The 25,437-nt window shown below is 36.6% G+C and overlaps 1 protein-coding gene across 4 annotated transcripts in view; it reads right to left on the bottom strand.

Moving 5' to 3' along the window:
* LOC148835581 (dachshund homolog 1-like) overlaps positions 1 to 25,437 on the bottom strand; it is a 194,862-nt gene that overhangs the window by 58,197 nt on the left and 111,228 nt on the right. For 3 of the 4 annotated variants that reach the window (XM_088913118.1, XM_088913119.1, XM_088913120.1), the window contains 3 exons: positions 5,311 to 5,483; positions 1,147 to 1,282; positions 69 to 203 (listed from right to left, as the gene is read on the bottom strand). In XM_088913118.1, the coding sequence (XP_088769244.1) occupies positions 69 to 203; positions 1,147 to 1,282; positions 5,311 to 5,483 (444 nt within the window). Of the gene's footprint in view, positions 1 to 68; positions 204 to 1,146; positions 1,283 to 5,310; positions 5,484 to 6,752; positions 6,909 to 25,437 lie in introns of all 4 variants that reach the window. The other variant, XM_088913121.1, reaches the window with a different exon arrangement.

The following is a 25,437-nucleotide window of genomic DNA, read 5'->3' as shown; positions in this document are numbered from 1 at the left end:
CGAGGTGCTGATATCTCATTTTTGATTTGGGGGCAGGTGCAGTATTAGAGTACTTTGGAAGTCTTTACCTTTCTCGATGTGTATCCTCTTGGCTTCATGCCCCATGTCATGAGTGGCAACATCACCTTCTTTGGGCCCCGGCAGGACATTGGGAGACAATCCTAGAAGAGCCTGGTTCATCGAGAGTCCGTTCTGATGCACAGCTGCTTGTTTTTTTAGAGATAATAAATAGAGACTGTATCACATAAATAGTTCAGTAATTATATATCTTGACATTAGACAGTCACACAAGAACAACATGTCGACCCTAACCCTCACCTTTGATTTAATCCAAGTCCGGGTGTTTCTACGCACGAATAGTGACGCCACACAGGGGTCAGCTACAGCGACTGTCAAGGTGAAACCTGCACATTTTGCTCTTGAGGCTGACAGTCAAGGTATATTTCTCTGGTGTCATTTATGATTACTGCTTCCTGAACATATTCTGTTCTCATGCAGCCTACATGTAGTTAAAAAAAACCTTTGATGCCTCCCAAAACAACATGAAGTTTGATGTATTTTACACAGTCAATCACTGGTACCAGAATAACTTATATTATAAGAAAACACAAACAGCTAATTTGTCAGAAACATTGTTGTTTATGGATATTTTTTAATTATTTCGTATGGGACTTTCAGAAATGGTAAAAGCTCCTCCTCTAGAGTTTTGAGATGGAAAGACCATAAGCTAAAAATATCTCATTTTCCTTTTCCTAATTCCCATTTTGTGTTTCCTCTTGTAAAACCTCAAGTCTTAAATATTCAGCCTTTAGTCCTTAGGCTTAAATGTATTGTATTTAGGAACTTAGACAATTAATAGAGTTTTAATAAAATATACTATTTGCTTTGTTCTCTAGTATTCTCTTTTAGAATTTAAAAATATATGACAGTGCTCTATAAAAGACTATTTAAATGTGAGTTTCACAGAATGGAGTCAGGGTACATATTACTGGATCCTCCATTAATTCTCCCTATGTTTAAAAAAAAATTAAAAATGGAGAAGAAAATCGCAAAACACTAGTGGGATGGATGAATGGTGCAGTTCTGTAAGTAAATGGAACATCCTTCAGCTGAACGCATCCCTGCACGTGAGACTGGGGGACTTACGGATTCTGTCTGAGGAGCTTTCAGTCCGGGCTGGAGAGCTCGATACGCTGCTGCTCCGGTGGGAGGAAGCATGGCTCCCAGGTCTCCTTCCATCTTCAAGGGAAGGGGCAGGAGAAGGGCTGTCCGGCACACGTTCCTGCCGCAAAGATCACACGAGCTGTGTCATTGTGCCTGTTTGAACCACACCGGAACACATGGAGCTGATCTATGTATTTTTTCTGATTCCCGTCTCTCCTGGTTTGTAAGGATTCAGGGCCAAGAGAGAGGCACAAAAAGACGACTGCAGTACTAAAAGAAAATAATAATACCAATACTAATACTAAAAGAAAAAAGAATGAAGCACGAAGCAAGGCTTCTCTGAGATAAAAGGGGAAACATTTAAATAATGAGGAGTCTGACGTAATTAATGGATATTTCACTCAGGTGTTCACCAAGAAAGACATCATCAACGTGCCTCGGGCTGAGGAAGACAAAGTTCTTATATTAAAAATGTATTAGCATTGAAGAGGCAGAAGTATTACAGGTACTAGACTTGCTTAAGATAAACACATCTCCAGGGCCTGATGGTCTTCTACCCATTTAACTTAAGGAAACCAGAGATGTGATTCATAGGCCTTTAGCAAAACTCTTCAAACAGTCACTGAAACAGACAGGGAACACTCATTATCTGGACAATTACTAATGTAGTACCTGTTAGTAAAAAGCATAACAAAACTCAGTAATTACAGACCAATAAGTCTTACTTCTACTACATGCAAGGTGAGAGAAATACCAGCTAGAACTAACTAGATGATCTTATTATGGACATAAGATTCTGGGGGATAGCCAGACTGGATTTATAAATGATACTGTAATTGTTGCTTATGTAACTTCAGTTATCTAAACAGGCAATAACAGCAGGCAATGCAAACTGAGCATACTGTACTGTATATTTATATTTTAGAAAGACTTTTGTTAAAACTCAACATAAAAAAGAATAATTGCCAAATGCAGGTGGTAAGCATTGAAGAAAATGAATGCATTTGGAATAATGGATGTGAAACAGAGTCAGTATAAGTGGTAAACATTCTGACTGTAGTGATGTAATTAGTAGTGTATCACAGGGATCTGTATTAGGAGCCCTGCTATTCCTGATATATACAGTATATATATCAAAGGTAAATCAAAGATTTTAATAGACTGGGCAAACACTTTTAAGTTAAAAATGTAATTATAAATGTAATCATTAATTATTTAAAGTGCAGACTCTTATATGCAAGTGGCAGAAACATAAACTATAAATATGAAATTTATTTATTTTATATTTATTTTGTATAATTTTTCATCTATTCTGATGTCTGTTTTTGCTTGTCTTGGGCTGGACTGCTGTAACACATCAATTTCCATTCGGGATCAATAAAGTCTTATCTATCTAAATACCAAACACCAGGAAAAAGCTACATATAAAACAACTTGTTTAGGTGGGCACATTATTTTAATCAGGTAGACAATGTGGAGATGCAATAAAAAGGCAATAAGGCAATAAAAGAAAGAATGTTGTAATATACTATATAAACACAGTATATTTAAAATGTAAAATCTAAATACAGAGATGGTATGTTGAAATTGTACAAATCAATAGTAAGACCTGTAGAAAACATATTGTGTGCACCCTTTACCGCCACAATACTAAAGGATACTACTGTTCTGGAATCAGTCTAGATTAAACTTTTATTTTCAAAGAGACCTCTGTGAGGGGACTTGATTCAAGTACTCAAAATTCCCAAAGGCAATGAGAAGGTCAACACAGCAGACCTCTTCAGAATGAACAGATTAAATTAAAACAATGGGGGAAAAAGGTGGAATTCACTTGCTTTTGAGCATCACCAGTGTTTACAAATACACAAAACAAGGCCAATAGTGTTTGTATGATGTAATCACAGATTTATAAGCTGGCACCATAAAACCGTTAAAATAGCAGTGTGCCAACTTTCAAATCCATCTGGATATTAATTTTGATTGAGCTGATGTGTCCAAATGGTTGGGAACAGATGTTTATTCCTCTCTACAAAATAAATTGTCAGTTTTTAAGAGTATTTATGTGCAAACACATACTTTCTTTCCACATGATGCCTTGACTGAAAGAAGTATAGGGCTATATGGAAAAAAAAACATCAGAAGAATCATTTGGTGGCTTAAATTATTTTTTGACTAGAGAGACATTTGTAAATTCTTTGACTTTTAATACCATTCATCTTTTATTTCCATATTTAGGTGATTTCCTTCAACTGAAATAGAGTTCTTTAGTTCCAGCCTTGAATGACAAAAAAATCTGGCAGCCCACTGGAGCTCAGCAGGTGTGAGCCTGGTCAGTACCTGGATCAGAGACCTCCTGGGAAAAACTAAGGTTGCTGCTGGAAGAGGTGTTAGTGGGGCCAGAAGGGGGCACTTACCCTGCGGTCTGTGTGGGTCCTAATATCCCAGTATAGTGACAGGGACACTATACTGTAAAAAAGGCACCATCCTTCATATAAGACATAAAACCAAGGTCCTGACTCTCTGTGGTCATTAAAAATTCCAGGGCATTTCTCGAAAAGAGTAGGGGTGTAACCCCAGCGTCCTGGCCAAATTTCCCATTGGCCTTTACCCATCCTGGCCTCCTAATAATCTACATCTATGAACTGGCATCATCACTCTGCTCTCCTCACCACTGATAGCTGATGTGTGGGGAGCGTACTGGCGCACCATGGCTGCCGTCGCATCATCCAGGTGGGGCTGCACACTGGTGGTGGTGGAAGAGAGTCCCCATTACCTGTAAAGTGCTTTGAGTGGAGAGTCCAGAAAAGCGCTATATACAGTAAGTGTAAGCAATTATTATTAATTATTATTATCATGTGTGGACAAAGATTAAAAAGTTACCAACAGACTAAGCCCTCTGCAAACCACAACTGTCTCCCTCATAACTATTTGGAGCTGCTGCTATCTGGAACCCAATTCCTAGACCTCACAACCCCTTCGCTGCTGCGTACATTAACCAGAACAAAGCAAGGAAAAGACTTTATATTACTCCCTCATCCCTTTGATATAACCGACATGAAACATACTGTGCCTTTCCATAAGAGAAAGCATCACTATGCAATTTTGTGTGTGAGTAGTGAAGTACCTATACAATCATCAGTACCTATACAAAGTAACTTGCAGTAATACTTCTTTTAAAAATGTGGCTTTTCACTTTGAAATGTGGTAGGTAAGTTGCAAATTCGGTAACAGTTCAGTAGTTTGTTTTAAACTTCTTGCTATATATCTATGTGTGGAGGAACACATTTTGAGTTGAAATTAAATAACATTTTTTTTTCTGTACAAGGACACACAGAGATTTTACAGGCGGGAACAAAATTTAACAAAGGTTTTGTTAATTAGCTACTAAACATGTTAACAGACCTTTTTGTCCAGGAAGATAGATTCTTTTAAGAGTGGCCACATGAAAGCTTTCAAAAAGGCAGACTGTTATTTTGTTATGCAAACCATTCACATTAAAATACTATCTGCATATTGTGCAAAATAGAAGAAAAAAACAGCAATAAATAACGTTAACTGGAAGTGCACACACAATTTATTCTAAATACAAGGCTAGCTTATATGTTTTACCCAACCTTTGATATATATTTGGTTTGAAATCGCTTTCACTTCATTGATTTAATTAATAAAACAACGCTACTGTTTGATAAAACACCTTGCTCTATTTAGAACACCAGCAACATAGCAGTAGCAATAATGAAGTAATTTCTTTTTTCCCCGTTATAAGATAATTAAACACGATTGTTAGCAAGCTAGCATCGCATTACATCCTATAACTGTGGAATGTGAAGACATGGCAGGTTAATCTCACTGAAGGGAGACACTGAAGCTGCCGGATTTGTTCAAATGTACAAGGTCATTATAATTTAAAAAATCAGCAATTTTTATTAATCATTACAGTAACTAGAGCGTTTTCATGAAGTGCTTTCATGACGATTGCACTGTTAATCTTATAATTTAGATAGTATGGATTTTCCTGCACTAATAACGCATGGAAAATGTATGCTTTGAAGCTTAAATGTGCGCCATTATACTTAACTTTACGCTGGATCCTGACTTTGATGATTCTAAATATGGGCTGCCTTTGGCTGCGGTCTTCATTGTTACCTTTATAACAGATGTCTCCACTCTGGAGGGGCAACTCTGGACCTGGGCAGCGGCGGCCATGTTTGCGATGGTGCTGAGGTGATTCATTTGACTCATTGCCATGGTAACCGAAGCAGGAGGTAGACTGACTGGAATCAGGGGGTGGGGCATCATCATGAAAGGGAGCTCCAAGCCTAAAAACCGGATACAAGAGGTTAATGGCAAAAGGCATCATGTGACAGCCTGTGCTGTACAACACACACACATGTAAGTACAAATTTCATCTAACAAGATTTTTGTTTTAAGGACGTCATAGTTCTTTCACATGTATGCAGTTACAGGCAAACTAAATTTGTTAACTGGATGTTTCAAATATTCCAAACACTTTAACTTGCCAAATTAGCTCTCGATCACATTTACCTAAATAACTTTCATTATACTAAAGTGATATTTGTAATTATCCAAAGGACTTGTTGCATAAACACAGCTTTATATTACTCGAGTGAAACGATTAGCTATAGTTAGATGTTTGCTGTTTTTTTTAAGTAACACATCTATGAATGTGAATTTTTTTTAATATGAAAAGGAACAAATGTGAAAGCATTTTTATGGTTGGAATTTTTTATCTGCAAGGTACTAATGAAAACCATGTTAACATACTGAAACAGTTTTTAAGTTACAGAAGACTTCCGAATCCTGAAAACTGAATCACACAGCACACTCATACCAAATGAGTAAACAAAAGCACAGGATGTAGGCGGCAGTAAGAAGCTGGAGGGCCACAGTTTTATTGGAAATCCATTACATAAAACATGGAACAGCAGGCAAAAAACGTCTCATTAACTCACAAAATTAAAAAAATGAGAATTGTAAACATTTTCAAAATATTCCGACACAGAACTTCATTAAACGATAAGGAAAACAATACATATTTAGCATTACAGGCCTATTATTCATAATTTTTATAGACTCCGTGTTTAACACAATCAAAATGAACAATTTCATTTTGTATCCCAGAGGCCTCCTCCAAAAGCCTCACATGCCAGTTCTCACAGACAGCACTGATGTAACTCCTGAGGATACAGGCACAGAAGAGATCTGCAGAGCACAGTTCTGGTTCGACTATAGTACAATCAACCCCCTTTTTATGACAACTACTGCAATTTTAAATAAACTGTCAATAGATTTACAGTATATAATAAACTCTTAAATGACATAACTCAGAAGTGACAACATTGTCTTCAGTTACAATAGCAAAAACTGTATCGTGATGACAAGGATCATAGCAATGAATGGAATCAAGGATTATCGAAAGATTCGCAGAACGGTTCCTGTTTTTTTCTAAGCTTTTTTAAATAGGAGAGTGAGGGTTACATATTTCAAAAATGGCCAAAGGTCTACAGAAGACTACTGAAGACCTTTAATTTCTTGACTACATTACATGTGTTTTTTTTTCCTCTTACCATTGGGTAGAAGGCGGTTCTGCTGGAGAGGATTAAGGGGGTGACTAACTGAAAGGTTATGCTGTCCAGGTAGGCTGGGGTGAGTAACTGAGGCCTGTGATCCTTGGACATTGGGAGACTGGAGTTTCTCTTTATCCCAGGAAACATCACTGCTACCTGAAGAGAGATTTACCAATGAAGTCCATTAGGATGTGTGAGTAATGCAGGCCTTCCTTTGCCTCGTGTAGTGCTCAGTGCCATGCATAACACTAGGGTACTCAATTCGATCTTTAATCCCATAAGGAAAACTACTTCTGGATTAAAATGTTAATCATGGACAAACAGGATCTCAAGATCCATAAAGCACCAAACCCAAACATTTTCAAAAAAACTTATTTACGTTTATATTAAACTGTGAGCAGAATGTCAAGACAGGAAAAATGAATGCACTGAACCAGGACAGTTTAAATAAAGCAAATGTTTGTTGTTCATATATAATTATTCACTAGCTCGTAATAAAGTTTCATACAATTAAGGAACAACTCTGATATGCAGCAAGGACTACTGGTACAGTATATACAGTATAAGCAATGGATTTCTGATCCTGGTTTACTAGTGGCTCGAGTTCTTACACAGACTAGTTTCAGTTTCTCTGTAATCTACCTGAAAACTAAAGATAACCTTTACACAAAGAGAGTTCTAAATCTCAAACAACCTGAACATCAATAATCAATGGTCATAAAGCTAACGAGTTTTTAAAGCATGTAAATACAAGATGGATAGTGTTTTGGCAAATTATGAATGCACAGATTAAAACGTGATAATGGATTTGTCAAGATAATTTGCCTAATCTTTTCTTTTTAACTACAATGGACTTGCATTCATTATAAGTGCGAAAATAAAATAAACAAAAGGGTTCAAACTGAAACTAATTGATACTATGTTTGGAACAGTTTCACTACTTTATAATTGAAACCCGCTTGTAAAAGAAAATCCAAGCTGTTACCTTGAACTGTGTATGACATACAAAAACGATAAAAGATTTTTCCATCGTGCAGTGCAGAGAACTTTATATTTTCTTTGCAGCCTCAACTTTTTTGTGACACAGTTAATATAGCAAAAAATACACTAAATATTTTAAGTCCAAAGTTTCATAATCTTGAAAGATGCATTAATTAAGCTGTAAGGAATAACATAACAAATTATGCTAATCAGTTAATTATAAATAATTAATGTGTTGAAAATAATCATGTAAAAGTAAGCCAATTATAAATGCAATTACCCAGATGACTAGTTAAAGTCTACCATAGACCAACATTAAGATCATCAGATGAAAACAGCTACAAGCCAATTAACAATACTTGGGACTAATTCACCAATGTCCTACTTTTTTATAATCTGAAATGTCATTTCATGCATATGAGGGTTGCTCCATAAGGTTTATGACAATTACTAAAGGAAATACTGGAGGCCAAAAGGCAACACTACAGTACTTGTCGCCCATGTCACATGAGCCCTCGAAACAGCCGGTTCACAGTATTCTACTTTGCTTGATTCTGCTTCTAGAGCCCCATCTTCTGGGTGGAGCGGTGGCTCTGTGGCTAAGAATCTGTGGCTGGAAGGTTGCCGGTTCAAATCCTGCAGCCGGCAAAGGAATCCTCCTCTGTCGGGCCTCTGAGCAAGGCCCTTAACCCCAACTGCTTCAGGAGTGCTGTACAATGGCTGACCCTGTGCTCTGACCCCCAAGCTTCTCTCTCCCTGCCTGTGTGTCTGTGTCTCATGGAGAGCAAGCTGGGGTATGTGAAAAGACACATTCCTAATGCAAGAAATTGTATAGGGCTAATAAAGTGATGTTATGTTCTGAATAGGAGCCTGAATGATGGCACAAGCCAAGAAAGAAACACACTTTCATCATTGAACGTCAGGTGTAAGTAAATTCTCCACTGGCACTTGTGCAGTGCCTGTCAGCATTAAAATGGTAATGAAAATGTCATGTTTTTTTTCAGCATTCATTATGGCCTAGCAGCGCATGACAAAACTCAGGTAAGACACTTAACAATTCGAAATATTAGGACTTGAGCAAGATTCCATGCGAGTCAATAAATCGCTACATTTTAACTAACCTTACGGTTTATTTTTGTTCAGGCTCAGAACAAGTGATTCCCTTATATAGATAGGGCTCTTTATGCAAACACTCAATGGAGGAGGTTCTACATCTACATGCTTCAGTCAAATAACATACACATAGACTTATCCATTATAATATTGATTAACTGTGGCAAATTATAATTGTAATAAACACAACTGATCAATGAAGAAACGGCTGAAAATCAACTAAGAAATAGCAAGACCTTTCAATTTATTTTCTTACGTGCATAACACATTCATTTTTTCACCTGACACCATGTCCAATTTTCATATTATCATTACCATTTGTCCTCAGTCAAGAAGTGTACAGATACTGAACATTCTTGAGGCTTGTTAAAACAAAACACACAAGAGTGCTTATAAACAGACATACCTTAGATACTGTAAAGTAACAAACCTACAGCATACATTCCTGAGCATTATAAATGATGATTTACTACATATTTGGCAGAAAAGATATGTGTGGCAAATAATTATTCTGATCAACAGAATATACTGTATCATGAAAAGCAATTTCATAAACTGAACAACCATTGAGGCATTTTTGCATATTAAAATAAGGTTACAGAATTAACTTCTGGAGGCAGAAAGGTCTGCATAGTCCTTTGTTAAAAAGGAATGTCAATATTTTTATGCATTATTGTATTTCAAGACTAGGTTTTAGTACTCTCTGCTAAACTATCCAAGTTATTCAACTATGACAGTCAGCTCTATGTGTCTTTCTTAATCCAAATGTTTATTTTTTCATATTGAACACTATCAAAGCCTTTGTTATATGAATATTGTCAGATCTGTGATAAGTCAGATACAACATGCTTTTTTTTAGAATCATAGAATTGTACATTTTATAAGTATATTGTACAGACACATGTGCATAGACACATGGTACATGAAATAAAGTGGATGTAATTTTAAGCATTTTGGTGTCATTATGAATACATAATTTTGCCCTTCCTGTATTATAAATCACTTTCTCTTGTATGGAAAAATCAATAATACATTAATTGTGCTTATGTTTATCTTTAGATTTGGCAACAAATGCTAAATTAATTTGGCATTTCTAATGAAATAATTACACACTGCGGGCATCGTCATCTGAATTAGCACTCCCACTTAAAACAAATTAGAATGAGAGTTTCAGGTATACTATGATTTAATTTAGCAACAAATGTCCAACAGTGAGTTCAGGAATGCTCTCTTAAATGTTAGGATTTAGGATTCAGCTAAACTATATTCGCTTTCTGTGTTTAACAGTTCCTTTCCACTTCCAATTGCCATCTTCATCGCTATCATTGCTACTCAGTCATACCTAAAATATAAAAGCTAGAGTGAGCAACTGTTCCTTGCTAAAACAGTCTTCAATTATTTATATTTGTTTTGGAATATAATATTGTATGGTGGGAATCTCTGGGGCAAGGACAGTTATTGCTTTGTTTTATTTTTTAAGTATATAATTTTTTACATTCTTCCATGTGACCATCACCAGCAGTGTGTCCTCCCAACAATTTATGGGAAATTATAAAAAATAATATTATGAAGAACTCAAATACACTAAGGCACTGGTGAAGATGTTTCTCCAGGGAATCCCTTTAAAATGAGATTAAGTGGTTGGAAATAAACTGGTCTATTTTACTATTTTACTCCCCTCTTGAAGTAGAGTGACACAGCAACAGGGTTACTGCTAAGTGCACTGCAGGCTTGTACTGTAGCTACAGTCACAAAGTGGACTGACTTTGAACTGGCAAGACATTAAAAGGGTCCAGAAACATTTCATTCTGCAGCACTCACTCTCTTCCTTAAAGGCTTTGCTCGACTGCTTAAAAAGGAAACTTCATCTTCAGTCTTGAAATTGATTGTGCCCCATGTTTTTTGGTCAGCTGAAAGAGAAACTCTGTGCCTTGAGTGTTAATCCACAAAACAATTTAACTTTGCTTTTGAACAAAATATCAGCGGATAAAGGGGCACGGGGATCTGAATGCCGGGCCTTTAAAAAAGGATCGCTGCAGTGTTTGAAAAAGAGAAGTACAAGCTCCCCCTCTCTCTTTCTCTCCCTGGAAAAAGATTGATTTCCATAAGAAAGCTAGCATGCAGATCGACAGAAGAACAAATTCAGAAACAGAATACCGCAAGAAAAGAGAGGAGTAGATTAAAGCGGAAGAAGGCAAGCACCACCTTGTTATTGCCGCTCTTGTAGAACAGTGATTCCGTATCAATTACAACTCACTCGGCTGGACTCAATTAAAAGCTCACACAGAAGCTGTGTGATTGCAGAATACTTACCCCACCACAAGGAACAAATTGAGTGAGTCATTCTTGCACACATCTACCTTTCAAAGACACACAAAAGCCAGACTGAGTGATATCCAGCCTTTGAGAGAGAAACACAAAGAGCCTCTGACTGGTTTGCAGGAAACCAACACACACAAGAAAAATCCCTATTAAAGACACTGATATGAATTTCCCTTTGTCATTTAAATGGCTGTCCTTTATCATCCTTTGCCATGAATGTTGTCTCCAATGTAAACTGACTTGCTCTTTGCAGGATGCTATTTAACTATCAGCACTCTGCATCAATGAATTTATACTCCAGGCTTGTTCAGCCGGGAATGAAATTTTCAAAATGGTAAAGTGGGAGATTAAAAAAACAAAAACAAAAAACTGAAAGGCTATACTTAGTGGAAAATTACCAATTAGTAGTAGTAATAACTGACAAAAATTACAAAAAGATAAAATTACTCCTTAAAAACGTGCTCCACTTTAAGCACATCTGTCCTGTTCTTACAAATATCCGCACATAGTGTTGTTTGTAGGGTACCTAGAAAATCAGCTAAGCTATCATCATTGTAATTAATAAATAAAATACTATACTAAGGTAAATAAATGCTTTATCACCTCATGGGCCTCCTTAAATATCCAAGACTCTCATTCTTTGCTTTATTTCACATTAAAGACAATTTTTAATCCAATACAGAACATTTTATGTGTAAACATACAGGCATATCCTTTCATGATATTTATGAGACAGAATTGCAGAATAACAAATTAGAATAATATTAAATGACCTCCAGGCCAGTCCTTAACAGGCCTGTAATGACCAGTGAGACCTGGAGATTGCTCAGCCTGACGGCTTGTGGCTCCAGCCACCCTGCCTGTCATTGGAGACCGATTGACAGCTGGCTGCTGGAATGAATGGATGAAGACTCAGGCACTGCTGACGCAGGTGTGGGGAGCATTTTACTACCCTGCACCACCTGAGTCATGCTTACAACCAGCCACCTCCAAACACAGAGAACTTCACTCCTGCTGTTACAGAGGCAGTCCAGTTACATTGGGGAGTGTACACAGAGGCTCTGAGGATGCTCAGAGCTGAAATGATGAGAAGGAGCAAGAAGAAGAAGAGGGCACTTGAGAATCTGAAAGTATCCAATTCTTACATTTTTTTAAATGTTCTGGGGATACAGAGGCATGACTGTGTCTGGCAGCTACTCTTGCGACACATTGCTTTGCTGCATTTACTAGGATACACCTGTAATAAGGCAAACCAGCAGACAAGGTATGGTCAATACAGGAGTCCACATTTTCCAAAATAAATCTGTTACATACTGTATAACTACTGCTCAGGCAGAACGGTGGCGCAATGGTTAGTATTGCTGCCTCACAGAGCTGGGGCCCTGGGCTCAGCTCCAGACCTGAGCTGCTGTCTGTGTGGAGTTTGTACGTTCTCCCCATGTTTGTGTGGGCTTCCTCCAGGTGCTCCCACCGGTCCACCTGACATGCTGGCAGGTTAATTGTTTTCTAGGAAAACTGGCCCTGGTTTGGGTGTGTGTGTCTGTGTGTGCCCTGCGATGGACTGGTGTCCTGCCCAGGGCGTACCCTGCCTTGTGCCCTCTGGGATGCGGGGGTAGATTCTGGCTTCCCTGCGACCCTGAATTGGATAAAGTGATTAGAAAATGAATGGATAGCTAGAGCTCTCAATGACTGGACAAGTGTTCATTTTATTTGGTTGAAACTACAGTAGTTGTCAGACACTAATGGTTAGGTAAATTACACGCTATGCTTTCATCCTTAGTTCTACACAGGTTTGTTTAGTAAAGCACCCATCCCTGTTTTCTGCAGGTGAGCCAGTGGGAATGGTATCAGTTCTTATAGGAAAGATGAGCAAGTAATGTGCAGGATATCCAATCACAAATCTGTATTTTCAACCAATTCAAGAAGTTTTCTCAATGTCAATTTAAATACTGTAGTTTTCTAAAGGAAAAATTCAAATCTGATGGGAGATATTTTCCCCTGAGTACGTTTTCTGCTGAAGGGCATACATCTTTGTAGTAATTTACCTGAAGTAAACCTGTGGGACTTCAAAAAGCGAAAACATGTTTATCATTATTAATACAACTGAGCATTTATTGCAGTTTATATGGGGAAAAAAACTCACTAATGTGCTGTATTCTGCTTATATGTGTATAATCACACATACCAGAGCTGAAATTGAATCTTAATTTAAACAGCCTTTAGTACGCATCATCCACTTGTAATTGAAAAGGACCAGTTCTCATATATTTAGATAGCAAACCGCTTTACACAAGCAGCTTTTGTTCAAATGAGAAAACTAGTACTTACATGACTTTCACAAGCATAACTGCCATTCCATTATGGAAATGGCACTGCACACAGTAAATACAGGGCCCTGGGGAATTGTAACCATCGATTCTATTACTGTGTTTGTAGACGTATTCACAATTGTCAGTTATAATTTTAAGCTGCACATTTAATATTTTCATTGTAAAGGACATTTGAGGGACAGTGCATTTATAGTAAATAAAAATGTATACATATATGTCACCATACTTATATGTAATAATATTAAAAAGTGACACAAACTTTGTTTCTAAACTCTGTCCTGATTCAAATCAGTTGATGACAACCTCACAGATTTGCTTACTTACCAGCTAGTTAATTTTGTAAAGATTAAATGTTTGTCAAACAGTGCATCAAGGGAATTGCTGTTGAGTGAATATTACAAGGTAAATCCACACTTCTGTTATGCACACAGTTTACTTTTATCTGAATTTTTATCATACACTGCTCACCCGTAAAAATAGGCAAAGACTGCTTAACTCCCTAATATTGGATATTACAGGTGACGTCACCGCCCTTCCCTGTGAATAGCAGGGACCGCAGCCGTCGGGCTGAGGGGAGATCTCCCTTTAGCTCAACTGGCTGGGTCCCTGTTGAGTGACGCTGGAGGCCCGGGTTTGAATCCCCAACGGTGGGAGGGCCGACCTGAAGCGGCAGCGGCGAGGGCGCACACCCACGTGAACCTAAGAGCGCTACAATATTTTAAGGAAAAATATTTTTTTATTCAGAAATAAAAAAGAAGTGGAGTAGGACTGAGGAAAGGCACTTAACACAAAATACATTGTTTCCATATGATGACACATCGATCATAAGGTTATGTCCATACATTGGACGAAAATCAGCTTTAGCTAGATTATTTGCTTTGTGTAAATTCCCTTCCTGGATTGATCTACCAGTGGTCTTATTAAATGCTAGGCTATGCTTTGTTAGGAACGCCTCTTTAGTGTCTTAGATCTTTTTTAACAGTATGTTTTTAGGTTCACTTACAAGGTTGACTACATTTATATTCTGCTTGTGGCTCTATGTCCTCTGGCTTCAGTTGGAGTAGTTCAGCCTATCTTTAGCAAAAAGAGTGCTGATTGTGATGATAGCATACAAGCATACAACTTTTGAAAAAGACAGGGACAGGGCTGGGGGGAACACTAACACCCATTCTTTGAAAAGCACCATTTGAATGAGCTTGGACAGAAGCCAGTTCTGGTCAAAACCCCTATTATCTCTGGGTTTTGTTAAAGGCCTCCATCTGTAAACTCAAAGCCATTGCTGTATACTAATCTTGCCCAAACATTTGGGCTCTTTCAGTAGCAAATGGTATATTACTTGCAAGAAATTTTAAAATCTAATTTACTAAAAGCTTCACCATTTAATTGAATTGAGAATCATATAAAAGAAGAAAAAGGAGGAGGGTGGCTTATATGATGAAACAGCAAGTTATTGTTTTCTTTTTATTTGGGAAATGTAGAATGAAGTGGGTTTGTGAAACTGAACTACTGAATTTAAACTTTGACATCTAGCCAAGTGTAAATGCAAGTTGATTCTGGAAACAGAATAACTTGATTGAAATTTTTCAAACCTTTCTCAAGAACAGCACTATTTAAATGAATTGTGAAAGGAAAAGAATGAACAGGATTTAACAGGTTTACTTAGTATAGGATAGCGATGTATTCTAAATACTATTTCTGTGATACGAAGTATTTAGCTTCACATAAAAATAATCATAACAATATGGAACAATAATAGGGAAGACAAGAAAGGGAAGGCTCGGGAAAGCTCCACAGCCGAAATGTTGTGTTTTCTTTCTTCTTTTCTCAGCATGGAATAAACCTTTACTTGTTCCTTTGCAGCCTACACATGCTGACGCAGCTACCCACCTGAACTATCACAATATGTTTTTCAAAATGTTTAACTAGCTCGTAACCTCAAAAACCTTTTGAAATCTGTTTTCAGAAAGTTAATTTAATAATGTAACTTAATAAATGCAAATTTAATTTTAATAATGCATTTCTTAAAACAATGCATTTATAGAATAGTCTCTAAGCTTTGTGCTGAAATCCATGTGCTAAACCCAGCATGCATTCTGTATATTCTTATTGCCATTATACACCCCTGGATTTGGAACATTACGATACTTGCACTAACTTAGAGGCACGTACAGTACATTTGTAAACAGGTACTGTCGTGGCTATTTGGAAGATACACCTCTTATCAATATTTGTTGTATCTTAGGTTCATCCTAACAAAGTGCAATTAGGATATCTTGTTCACATTTCTACTTATTCCATAGATTTCTAAAAAGTAGCATATAAATACAACATATTTATCAAGCTAACAACACATTTTACTTCCATATAAAATAGTGTTCAATGACCTTGGAGGACATACTGTTAAGTATATAGATAGCTTTATTTATTTTAACAGTAAATAAATGAGCGATACTGTTGGAGTTTGAAAGCATATGCCTATGTATGTAACTGGTTGAGGCTCCTCCCCAGCTAATGACTGAAACGTTGGCTCTGGTCATGTGAAAGCATGGTGGTAATGACATTAGATCCATACATGCTGATATCATTACAGAAAATTTATTTATCATGTTTTATGTTGTCATACACTAGTCGGAATGTCAAAGATGTAGCTGTCAAATCCTGCACTGCACAGAAATGTCTTTTTATTAACTTTATTCTTTTTATTCTTATATCAAGACAAAAAAAGCTTGTAGGACAAATAAGTTGTATTACGAATAAAAAAGCATGAGACCCGTGATCATGTAATGTGATGGTGATGATAACAAAAATGATTGTTATTGTATATTAGTATTATTTACAAACAGACAATAATAATGTATAAATATACTGAGTGGCACTAAAACTAAAACAAATGAGAAATGGAACCAATACTAGACATGTATACAGTATATACTAATTAAAATAAACAAAAAATAAAAACAAAGTCAATATAAATGCACTAGTTGCCAAAAGTATGTAATTTAGCTGCACTTGATAGAAAACGACAATTGCTCCTGTAATGAATCCATTATTGGTAAATAACACCATATCTCCGGCAGTCAAACTCTGGAAGCCGTTCCGAATGACCTAATCCAACATTCTTGTTTTGCTGCCCGTTTTAAGCTTTTACATTTACTGTTTGTTTCTTGGGTTTACACAGATGAGCAGGGATAGGAGGGCTGTGCAAAGCAACACTGGCAGCCGATCTAAATTTCCATCATCTTTGCCAGGGCTTCTCTTTGCTGCCTTCATGTTATGGAGTGCCGATCCCATATGCAACAGAGTCTCTCAGCAACTCGAATGGGATCAGGGCAGCCATGCCGCAAAACATCCGAGGCTAGATTTGAAAACAGATTCATACAGTATATCAAACACGACATTTGTATTTTTGCCAATGTTTTTAATAAGTTGTTTGCAACTTATTTTTTGGCAGTGGCTGCAGGGTGTATTTTTGCATTATCTGTAAAATTGTACCGTTTGCACTCATCCACATATCAATGCACAGCATTGATACCATGAATCCTAAAGAGAGAAACAAAAGCATGCACATTTGTGACTCAGTGGTTGTAATTAGCCCTGTAAAAGAAAGGCAATGATGTACCTAAAACTAAGCTAAAACTTATTTTTCTTTTTAGTTTTAAAGCTGCATTCCCCAACATCCAACTACATGACAACTCCCCTTCAAAATGCTCCTGCTCCCGTTGAAAAACAGCACAAACACATAAGAGAATAGCTGTGACACTGCAGGGAAACAGGTTTACTATGGGAGGAAGAAGTCTGGAGGGAAGGGCTGGCTTCACTGAGGTCAAGATTTTGTAATTTAAAATTGTTGCTTTATGCATACAAGTTACTGGAGCTTCAGACCACCCATGTGTAAAATTGACTTCAAGTTGGCCCCACTGTAATGAAATGAAGCATCATGTTTGGGCTATTCTGGATAAACAGTTTCTTTAGATAAACTCTATCGGGGTGCCAAGAAGAATTAAGATTGTTTCCAGATCATTAGTTCACATCACTCTAATGTTTATTTTTTTAAACTTTAATCAACAGCTTGTTCTGTGATCTACAAAAGTGTTTAGAAACAATTCTTCAAAAAGGACACTTGAAAAACTTCAATTTCAACACGCAGGCTTAATTTCTTTGTTGTGGATATAAGGTATCTCTCTGAAAAATGGTGCTATTATTGGCGTACAGGATATGCCATACAAGTAAAATACATACATTCTCGTAAACAGAGAGCTATTTGAAGAAACGATTCATCTGAAAGAATTAACCACGTCAGATAAAGTCCCATTTGCAGTATAAATTAGAAGACTTTACGCAGCCGGGCAACTGGATTACAAAATTGCCAGAGTTTGCCACAGCTTCAGTTCTAGATTTAACAAAGAGTAGGTGTGTGCTAAACACACAGGCTCCCCCCGGGGGGAAGCTGTGAGTGCAAATCTGAAGGTGTAAATTAATTCAAACAGAAAAGCAAGTGTGATGAATACACTGACGACGCATAGCTGATTCCAAAAGTCAGCATATAGATTTTTTGTAAATTATCAGGAGGCTTGTTTACAGGGAATCATAAAACAATAAGGCTCTTAAAACATTGTGTTTCTCAACAAAAAGCGTATTATCATCCAAAAGAAGCTAAAGATATAATTCTTAAGTTTACTATAAGGATGAAGCCTTTCTCAATAAACAGAGTTTAAAGTACATATATATGCAGATTTAATTTTGTGGTGCAATGAGCAAAAGAAAGCTAATAATTAAAAGGGAACTTTAAGACCGAATCAGAAGGCACACTGTGCTCTGCCAGTTTCACTACGATATTCTAAAATATACAGATGTCTGCCTCTGACAAAAAATTATTTATGCAAAAAAATAATGATACATGTATTTTATTAAATGTGTCAGCCTTATATAACCCTCATGGTAAGACTTCCCTTGAGATGCATGGACTCTGACATACTAGAGACAAGAAGGAGAACTCTCACACAGAGATTACAAATATTACCAGTACATAAAGTGAACTTTTCATTTTATTTAGTAAGAAAACTCTCCTAATTTTTTTCTCTTCTAAAAGAAATAGATTCACGAATTGCTGCCCGATTTTGAGTAGCCGGTTGTGTGTTGTGCACGTCTCGGCTCCTCCCGATCTCCACGCCGCACAGGACAGGATGAGGAGGTGGAAATGGACTCCTCACCTGCTCGCCTGTCAACACGTCTGGGGTCCCACAGCCCCACGCTGGGCGTTCAGCGCAGACTGGAGGAGAGATGCATCGCAGGGATCACAGCATTGACGAGACCCTAGTGTGACCTGGCCGACTTTCCTACATTCCTACACCTTCCTACATAACGTACAACATTTGGTGACACTGAGCCAATTATGCACTAACACTGGAGGAGTAGTGGCTGGCTAGTGACATGACCCAGTCAAACCTGCGATCACAGAGCTCAACCCACACTGGATCAGTCCTTTACTGGCTGAGCTTCTTGGGAGGCCCATTTCCATGTATTTCAATGGTTAATTTCCCGATCTTCTCATTACCGACACACCTAAATGCTTTGAATACACCACAAAATTCTGGAAAGAACAGTAAAATATTATTGCGTACACTTGTAGATGAATCATGTACATTTAATGGCTATTTATGCAGTTGTCTCTAAGGACTGGTAACTTTATTCACAGCTCTTTTCATCTTGTGTTAGTTAACAGGAAAGAAAACACATTTAAAGCTAATACGCAGCATTTTTTTTATTCTGGGAAAGAAAAAAAATTAATGAAAAACCTCAGCAGTGCTGAATGAAATCTCAGCTGCACAGTGTTTGATCTAACTCTGTAGTGATAGCCCCCTTTCCTTTTACATTATTCCAGTAAGTGTTGAAGATTTCCCCTGACAAAAATTAAACCAGCACCCGTTTGGTGCTTTATTATCTCTTCAACTGAATGATTTATCGTTTGTAGGCTGAAAGCAAAAGAGGAGGAAAATTACATTTTCAGCGCTGCTCAAGCTGGCCTCGTCTTTGGTCCTATATCCTGGAAGAGCTCACAACAAACAATAATGTCAGCTGTAATTGATCTGAGGTCGCTGGTGAGCCCTCTAGTAAAAGCCTACTATTTAAACGACAAAACGCCTGCCGGTCGTCAGATGCTGTCTAATGAAGCTGTCTGTCTCTGCTATTTACCTTCTCTTAAACGGAGAAGAAAGATATACTGTAACAGACAGAACCAAAAAAATATTAGCTTTCCCCTGCGAAATAAAACCAGCAGATGCCTGAGGAATGTATAATTGCCTGCATCAACCACAGCAATGATCCCACACTAATTAAATGACTGATTTCAAGCCTATCTCTTCTTTGTTTGAAAGTCTACAGCAATATTACAACTCTTTGTAGGCATCATACTTGGATTGTTGAAGTGATGTGGTTAACTTCATGTTTTTTTAAAGGCCTGTTACATCGTCATTATCGCCATCTTTTAAAATCATCAGACTTACATCTTTTTTGAAAGTAGCATCCAAACTAACAGATAATATATGTAAATGTTCTTGATTTAGGAATCAGTTCTTATTCCTTACAGAAATCTAAGGTAACAGACATCTGTTGGAGGGAAAACAAATTGAGCTAACAGTTAACATTCAATATCTTTAGTATTCTTGCCATAGAACTCAGCAGGGTTTCCCAGATTATTCTCACAATACCATCGGTTTAGCAAATATTTCTATACTACATACTGTATGTCCACGTGTTTATTCACCAACAGTATCGTTCATTGGTATAAGAAAAAAGGAGATTATAGGAAAAAGGTTTCCAAGTTTTTCAGAATGAAGACCCTTCAAAGTGCAAGTAAAATCAATACATATGAAATGATCATAATTTCAGTACATAGTAACTGAGCAGCACGGTACACTAAAAGAAAACTGTAATTATTGTCTGAATTAAAAACTACATACAGTACATCAGCCAATGGCAAATTACCAAGATGGCACTAGAGCAAATTTTAGTTTGCCAGAGGTTTCTTCAGTCTACCAAATAGAAACCAACCCTGCAAGTACTGGATCTGTATTTTGTGAACAGTGGGAGGGCTAATATATTGATCAACTCCAGCCTGAAAATCCATTCTGAAAGCATCACAGTTTTTTGTCACTAACTCAGGAAACTGAATTTATGCCCACAACAGCAATACATCTCCTGTCTCAAAAGTATCTGAGTCCAAAAGAGAAGAAAACAATCAATAATGAGGCCCAAACATTGAAAGAAAACTTGAGATCAGAACTCATATTTGGGACGGACTCTATCTCAGAGGGAACTCCGCCTGAGTCAGGTAAAGAAACTACAGACAAACTACCCCTCCTCCCTTCTTACAATGCAATAAAATACTGTTGTGCTTTTTTTCTAAGTTGCTTTTTCTCTCAGCAAGATTTAATTATATTTAGAATTCTTGTAATTGTTTATATAGTATATACTGTAATTCTGAATGTCCCAAGTAGTTCTTTCCATCAATTCTCTGGTCTGACAAAGAAAATGTGAAACAGCACATAAGCTTTCATTTTACGAAGAAAAAAGGATTCATTTAATTTAATACAAGCAGATATCTGCACTAAATAACTGCCCTAATAAAATGAAAAAATGTTGTCGTGACAAAGAACCTGGTTTATGTTCCAGACTAAGGTGCTGCCACAAATAGCAGGGATCTGTGCATTAGGTCTGAAAAGAGGGCTTTGTAGTGGTTAAGTGAAAGATTTATGCTATCCAAAGGAGGAAGTGGATGGTTTATGAAAAACTAAACCTTTAGGCACTGAAAGCTCTAACTAACCATATCATTATTTTTTTAAGTGCACAATGCTTTTCAAAATAAACATAAATGAAAAGGCTGGAGATGGATCTAACGTTGAAATGAAGTGTCATTAAATATAAAATTATCCTTTACTTAATAAACATCAAAAAGGTTCATTCCTTATTGTTTCAGGAACTTGTAAATAGACTTGTAAAAACCATTTGTGTGTGCTTCAGTTACTTTAGAATATAGGAATCAAGGTGCCCTGTATCTGAATTAAATCTCATTCAATTATCACAGGCACCAACTTTAGCATTGTTTGATGAATAATTTGTATGAGGTATAGGAAGGTATAGAACTGCTGTCACAGATTAAAAACAGACATACACTTCATGAGCACCAATGAAAGAAGCAAAAATAAAAAAATAAAAACAAAACATAAAAGTAGAACAAACTTGAATTTAGCAAGCTAAAGTAAGAACACCTCTTCTATTTAAGCCATCAAAGTAAAGCACGTCATAAGAATTATCCAGAAGACAGACTACAAAAGGCAAGTTGTATTCAGTTGTGCTTTCAGCAAAAAGATAAAGGCATAGCAGCTGTCCTCGGCAGATGGTTTAATGATTTTGTTCCAATAATACTACTTGCTGTGCAGACTGGGAATTAATAAAGAAAAAACTGTTTTCAACACTTAAATTGGTCTCACTATAAATGCTGTTTTTACAGCCTCCCTTTGTGAGATAGGTGATAGAGCTTTATTAATACCATTTGAAAGGACATTCAGAAGAGACCAACATTAAAAAAAGAAACACTTAGGAATATTTCAAAAAGAAATAAGGCTGAAAATTGGTTTACTTACAGTATATTTAAAGAGTGTACTAGAGCCACATTTATTAAACAAAGAAGATATCTTAGATTTCACTCTGTGCTCCCTAAGGTTGTGACATGAACAGTAGATAAGGATATACAGTGTACAGTGTACATATTTTAAATTGGAGTATGACAAAATGTAAACATTTAATTTGGTTTTATTTCCTCCTAAGAAACTGGTTGGCTAGTAATATTCCCAAAAAGCTTAGACGTGCATGTAATAATTGTTCTCTGTTTTATTCTTTTTATGTTTTTTGGTCAAGCAGTTCTATAAATATCTTTTTCTTCGTTAAAATGGTTCTTTTCTTTTACTTTTCTTAACGGAACTGGCATTGAAAAGTCAGTTCAAAACACCACAGATTTACCAACAACTATTTTACCAAAAACAATCTGAGTGCTTCTTTTTTCTCCTTAAAAAAAAGATTAATCTGCTTTCAGTCAGCGATATGTGAAAGATTGACAAATATTGACAAATATGTATATAAGAATTACAGCAGGTAACTCAAAAAAGAAAGACTGCAAAACAAAACACTTTGTAAACAAACGCACAAAACAGATGTATTGTAACATGCCAGCTAGACATGAAAGAATATACTGTATATATCCACAAAGTATTTTCATTATTTGCATATTATGTATCTGGTGCATCTTTTTATTAGCTTTTCCAAGCTTCACTCCCTCCCCCCATTGCTTTATCTGCAGATTGTAATTAACAGAGCCCTAATCTGGCCAGTGTTAATGACCACTGTTCCATCCTGAAATCCCACTTAGGCCAAGTTGATTAAGATCCAATAAAAAAAGTCTGTGTGCCTTGAATAAAGTTAAGATCATATGACAGAGTTATCCTTAAAAAAGCTAAACATTATACTGTTAGTGCATAAAAATACTACTTCTGTTATAACCAATACCAGAGGGGGTAATAAAACATTACATGAGCATACAAAATAAACCATTCAAAATCCCAATCTAACCCTTGTTGGGTTTTTTTTAAATTACACTGTGTATACCCGTGTGTGATTGCTTATTTTGTCTGCAGTCATTCATTTCTTCTCAGAATTATGTGTTTCAGGACAAGTTTAATGTCAGTCGTACCAAGGCGAACTCACACAGAGAATACCTAGCTCCAGAACCAGTGGTAACCCCAATCTGATTAGCATAATTAGTAGTCTACAGATGGCCAGGCATGCCAAGACACTGGCCTTCAGCATGCATTGCAGACTGGAGGCTTTAATCTGTATTTGAATTGGTTTCAGTTTAAATTTGTCCTTTATCATTCACAATAAACTACAGCCGGTGTTGTGAGGAAAAAGACATTACTAGCAGCTGTTTCAATCAGGGGTGCAATATATTCAAGAACAATCAATAAAACCCACACAGGCTTTGACACACAACCAGACAGAGGAATCATTTTCATCTGATACTTAGCAGAGTCCCTTTTAAAAAGATTGCTTTCAGTCAATGCTGGCTGGTTGTCATTCTGGTCAGGCTTTTAAACAAAATACATTAAACAGTATTATCAATCACTAAATACCCTGCTACCATATTGCTTTTGAGTAAATCCAGTTGCATCTGGTCAGTGGGTCATCTCCTTCAATTAGATAATGGATGTCATTTTTTTATTATTATTGCTAGAAATGACTCTATTCATAATCTTCCTTTAAAAGAAATGACATAGACAATGTTTTAAAGGATTTGGAAAACTATTTATAGTTTAAAGTGAACAAGAGAAGGGGGGTGTACAGTACAGTATGTTGTGCTTCCACCCAAAAAAGTCCCAATATAAATCAGAGTATGCAGATTTAATCTTGTACGATTCTTCCTCGATTCTGCCATAGCACATTCACAAAGGAGCTGTTAGAGGCTTTTATGGGCCAGCATTTTAAAAAGGAAACATCCCCCACAGTGTAGTCATATGCTTTAATTTAATGTTTTGTGACAGATAATCTTACTACCTGCAATAAAAGTCTTTGCTTACCAGCTACAAGGAACACACAGATGAACTATTATCTTATTAAAGAGACAGTGACTGTTTAAATACCCACACAGTGGCAAAATAGACTGGGTGATGAAAAAAGAGACGAAAAAGAAAATAACTCATTTATCAATGTATCTTTTCTGCTGACACTAGTCTATCCAATGTCACATGTAGGCAGCAGACATAGTCTGCTAATCCATAACTCACGATCCTAATCCATAACTCACAACAGCTATTGTACGTCCTACTGGAACATCTTCTATTTTGTGAAAAAAGTTTAGATGCACAGAAGTATAAAATGAACAAGAAGAAAGTAGACCTGACTGCCTTTGGAGGTGTCTGAAAAAGAGAATTTCGATTTCTCTTTAATTTGTTTTAACCACTTTCAAAGCAATATAATGTATATGTATATCAAACCAGTTAATCAATTATGAATTATCAGCTAGTATTCAAATCAAATACAAAGACAGTGACTAGACAATACTAACAAACCAATTCTTACACAATCAAAATCCATTATCCACTAAAATTAAGGTTTTTAGCATGTCAGCCTTAAAACAAAGGGCATGTATTTTTTATGTATGAAATATCCTGTATTTCTAAAAAACGCATTGTATCACAAATTACAATGTACAGTACATGTAAAAGTACACAATACAACCCTAAGACCCTTTCTTGATACACTAGTTTAAGCATTTGAGAGATCACAAATTCAGTTGTTACACTATTGAGAAAACACCAAAATCATTTATTATTGATCCAAGGATGATAAATGCTTGTTTCAATGAAGAACAATAAGTAGAAATAAGCAATCAATTTAGGAATTCCCACACAGGTACATTTATAATTGCACTGCTTTGGAAGGCTAAAAGCATTTATCCAGAGGATTTGGGAGAGAAGATGAATTAGAATGTTGTACAAACAGCACATACATGTAGCTATATTTTTTTATGGCATGTACTGTATTTTGAAATTTCAGGGTTGTAAGGAAATGCAAATATGGGACTAAGAGCTACAAAGCCACATTACTAGAAATGCCGAGACTGCCTGTGAATCAACGGCATTTTAATAATTAAATTGTATAATAAAGAGGTAAAAGTCATGACAGCCAAAACTCATCAACGCCACCTTATACAGTATATTTACTCCATCCTACCAATGGTGATCAGTTGAAAAGTTCAAAAACGAATTTAAGAATTTTGACACTAAGCACAGTAAACTAGATAACTGCAATGTAACCAAAGCAGGCTACAGAAAAAGTGCCAGTTTGAACACAGATGTGAACTGATGATAAAGTGTCAATCTGTTACC

The sequence above is a fragment of the Atractosteus spatula genome, chromosome 4, assembly GCF_055471065.1.
Source record: "Atractosteus spatula isolate fAtrSpa1 chromosome 4, fAtrSpa1.hap1, whole genome shotgun sequence".
NCBI classification, from domain to species: Eukaryota; Metazoa; Chordata; class Actinopteri; order Semionotiformes; family Lepisosteidae; genus Atractosteus; species Atractosteus spatula.
The sequence above is the reverse complement of the archived record's forward strand: the minus strand, read 5'-3'. Positions and strand labels throughout refer to the sequence as shown.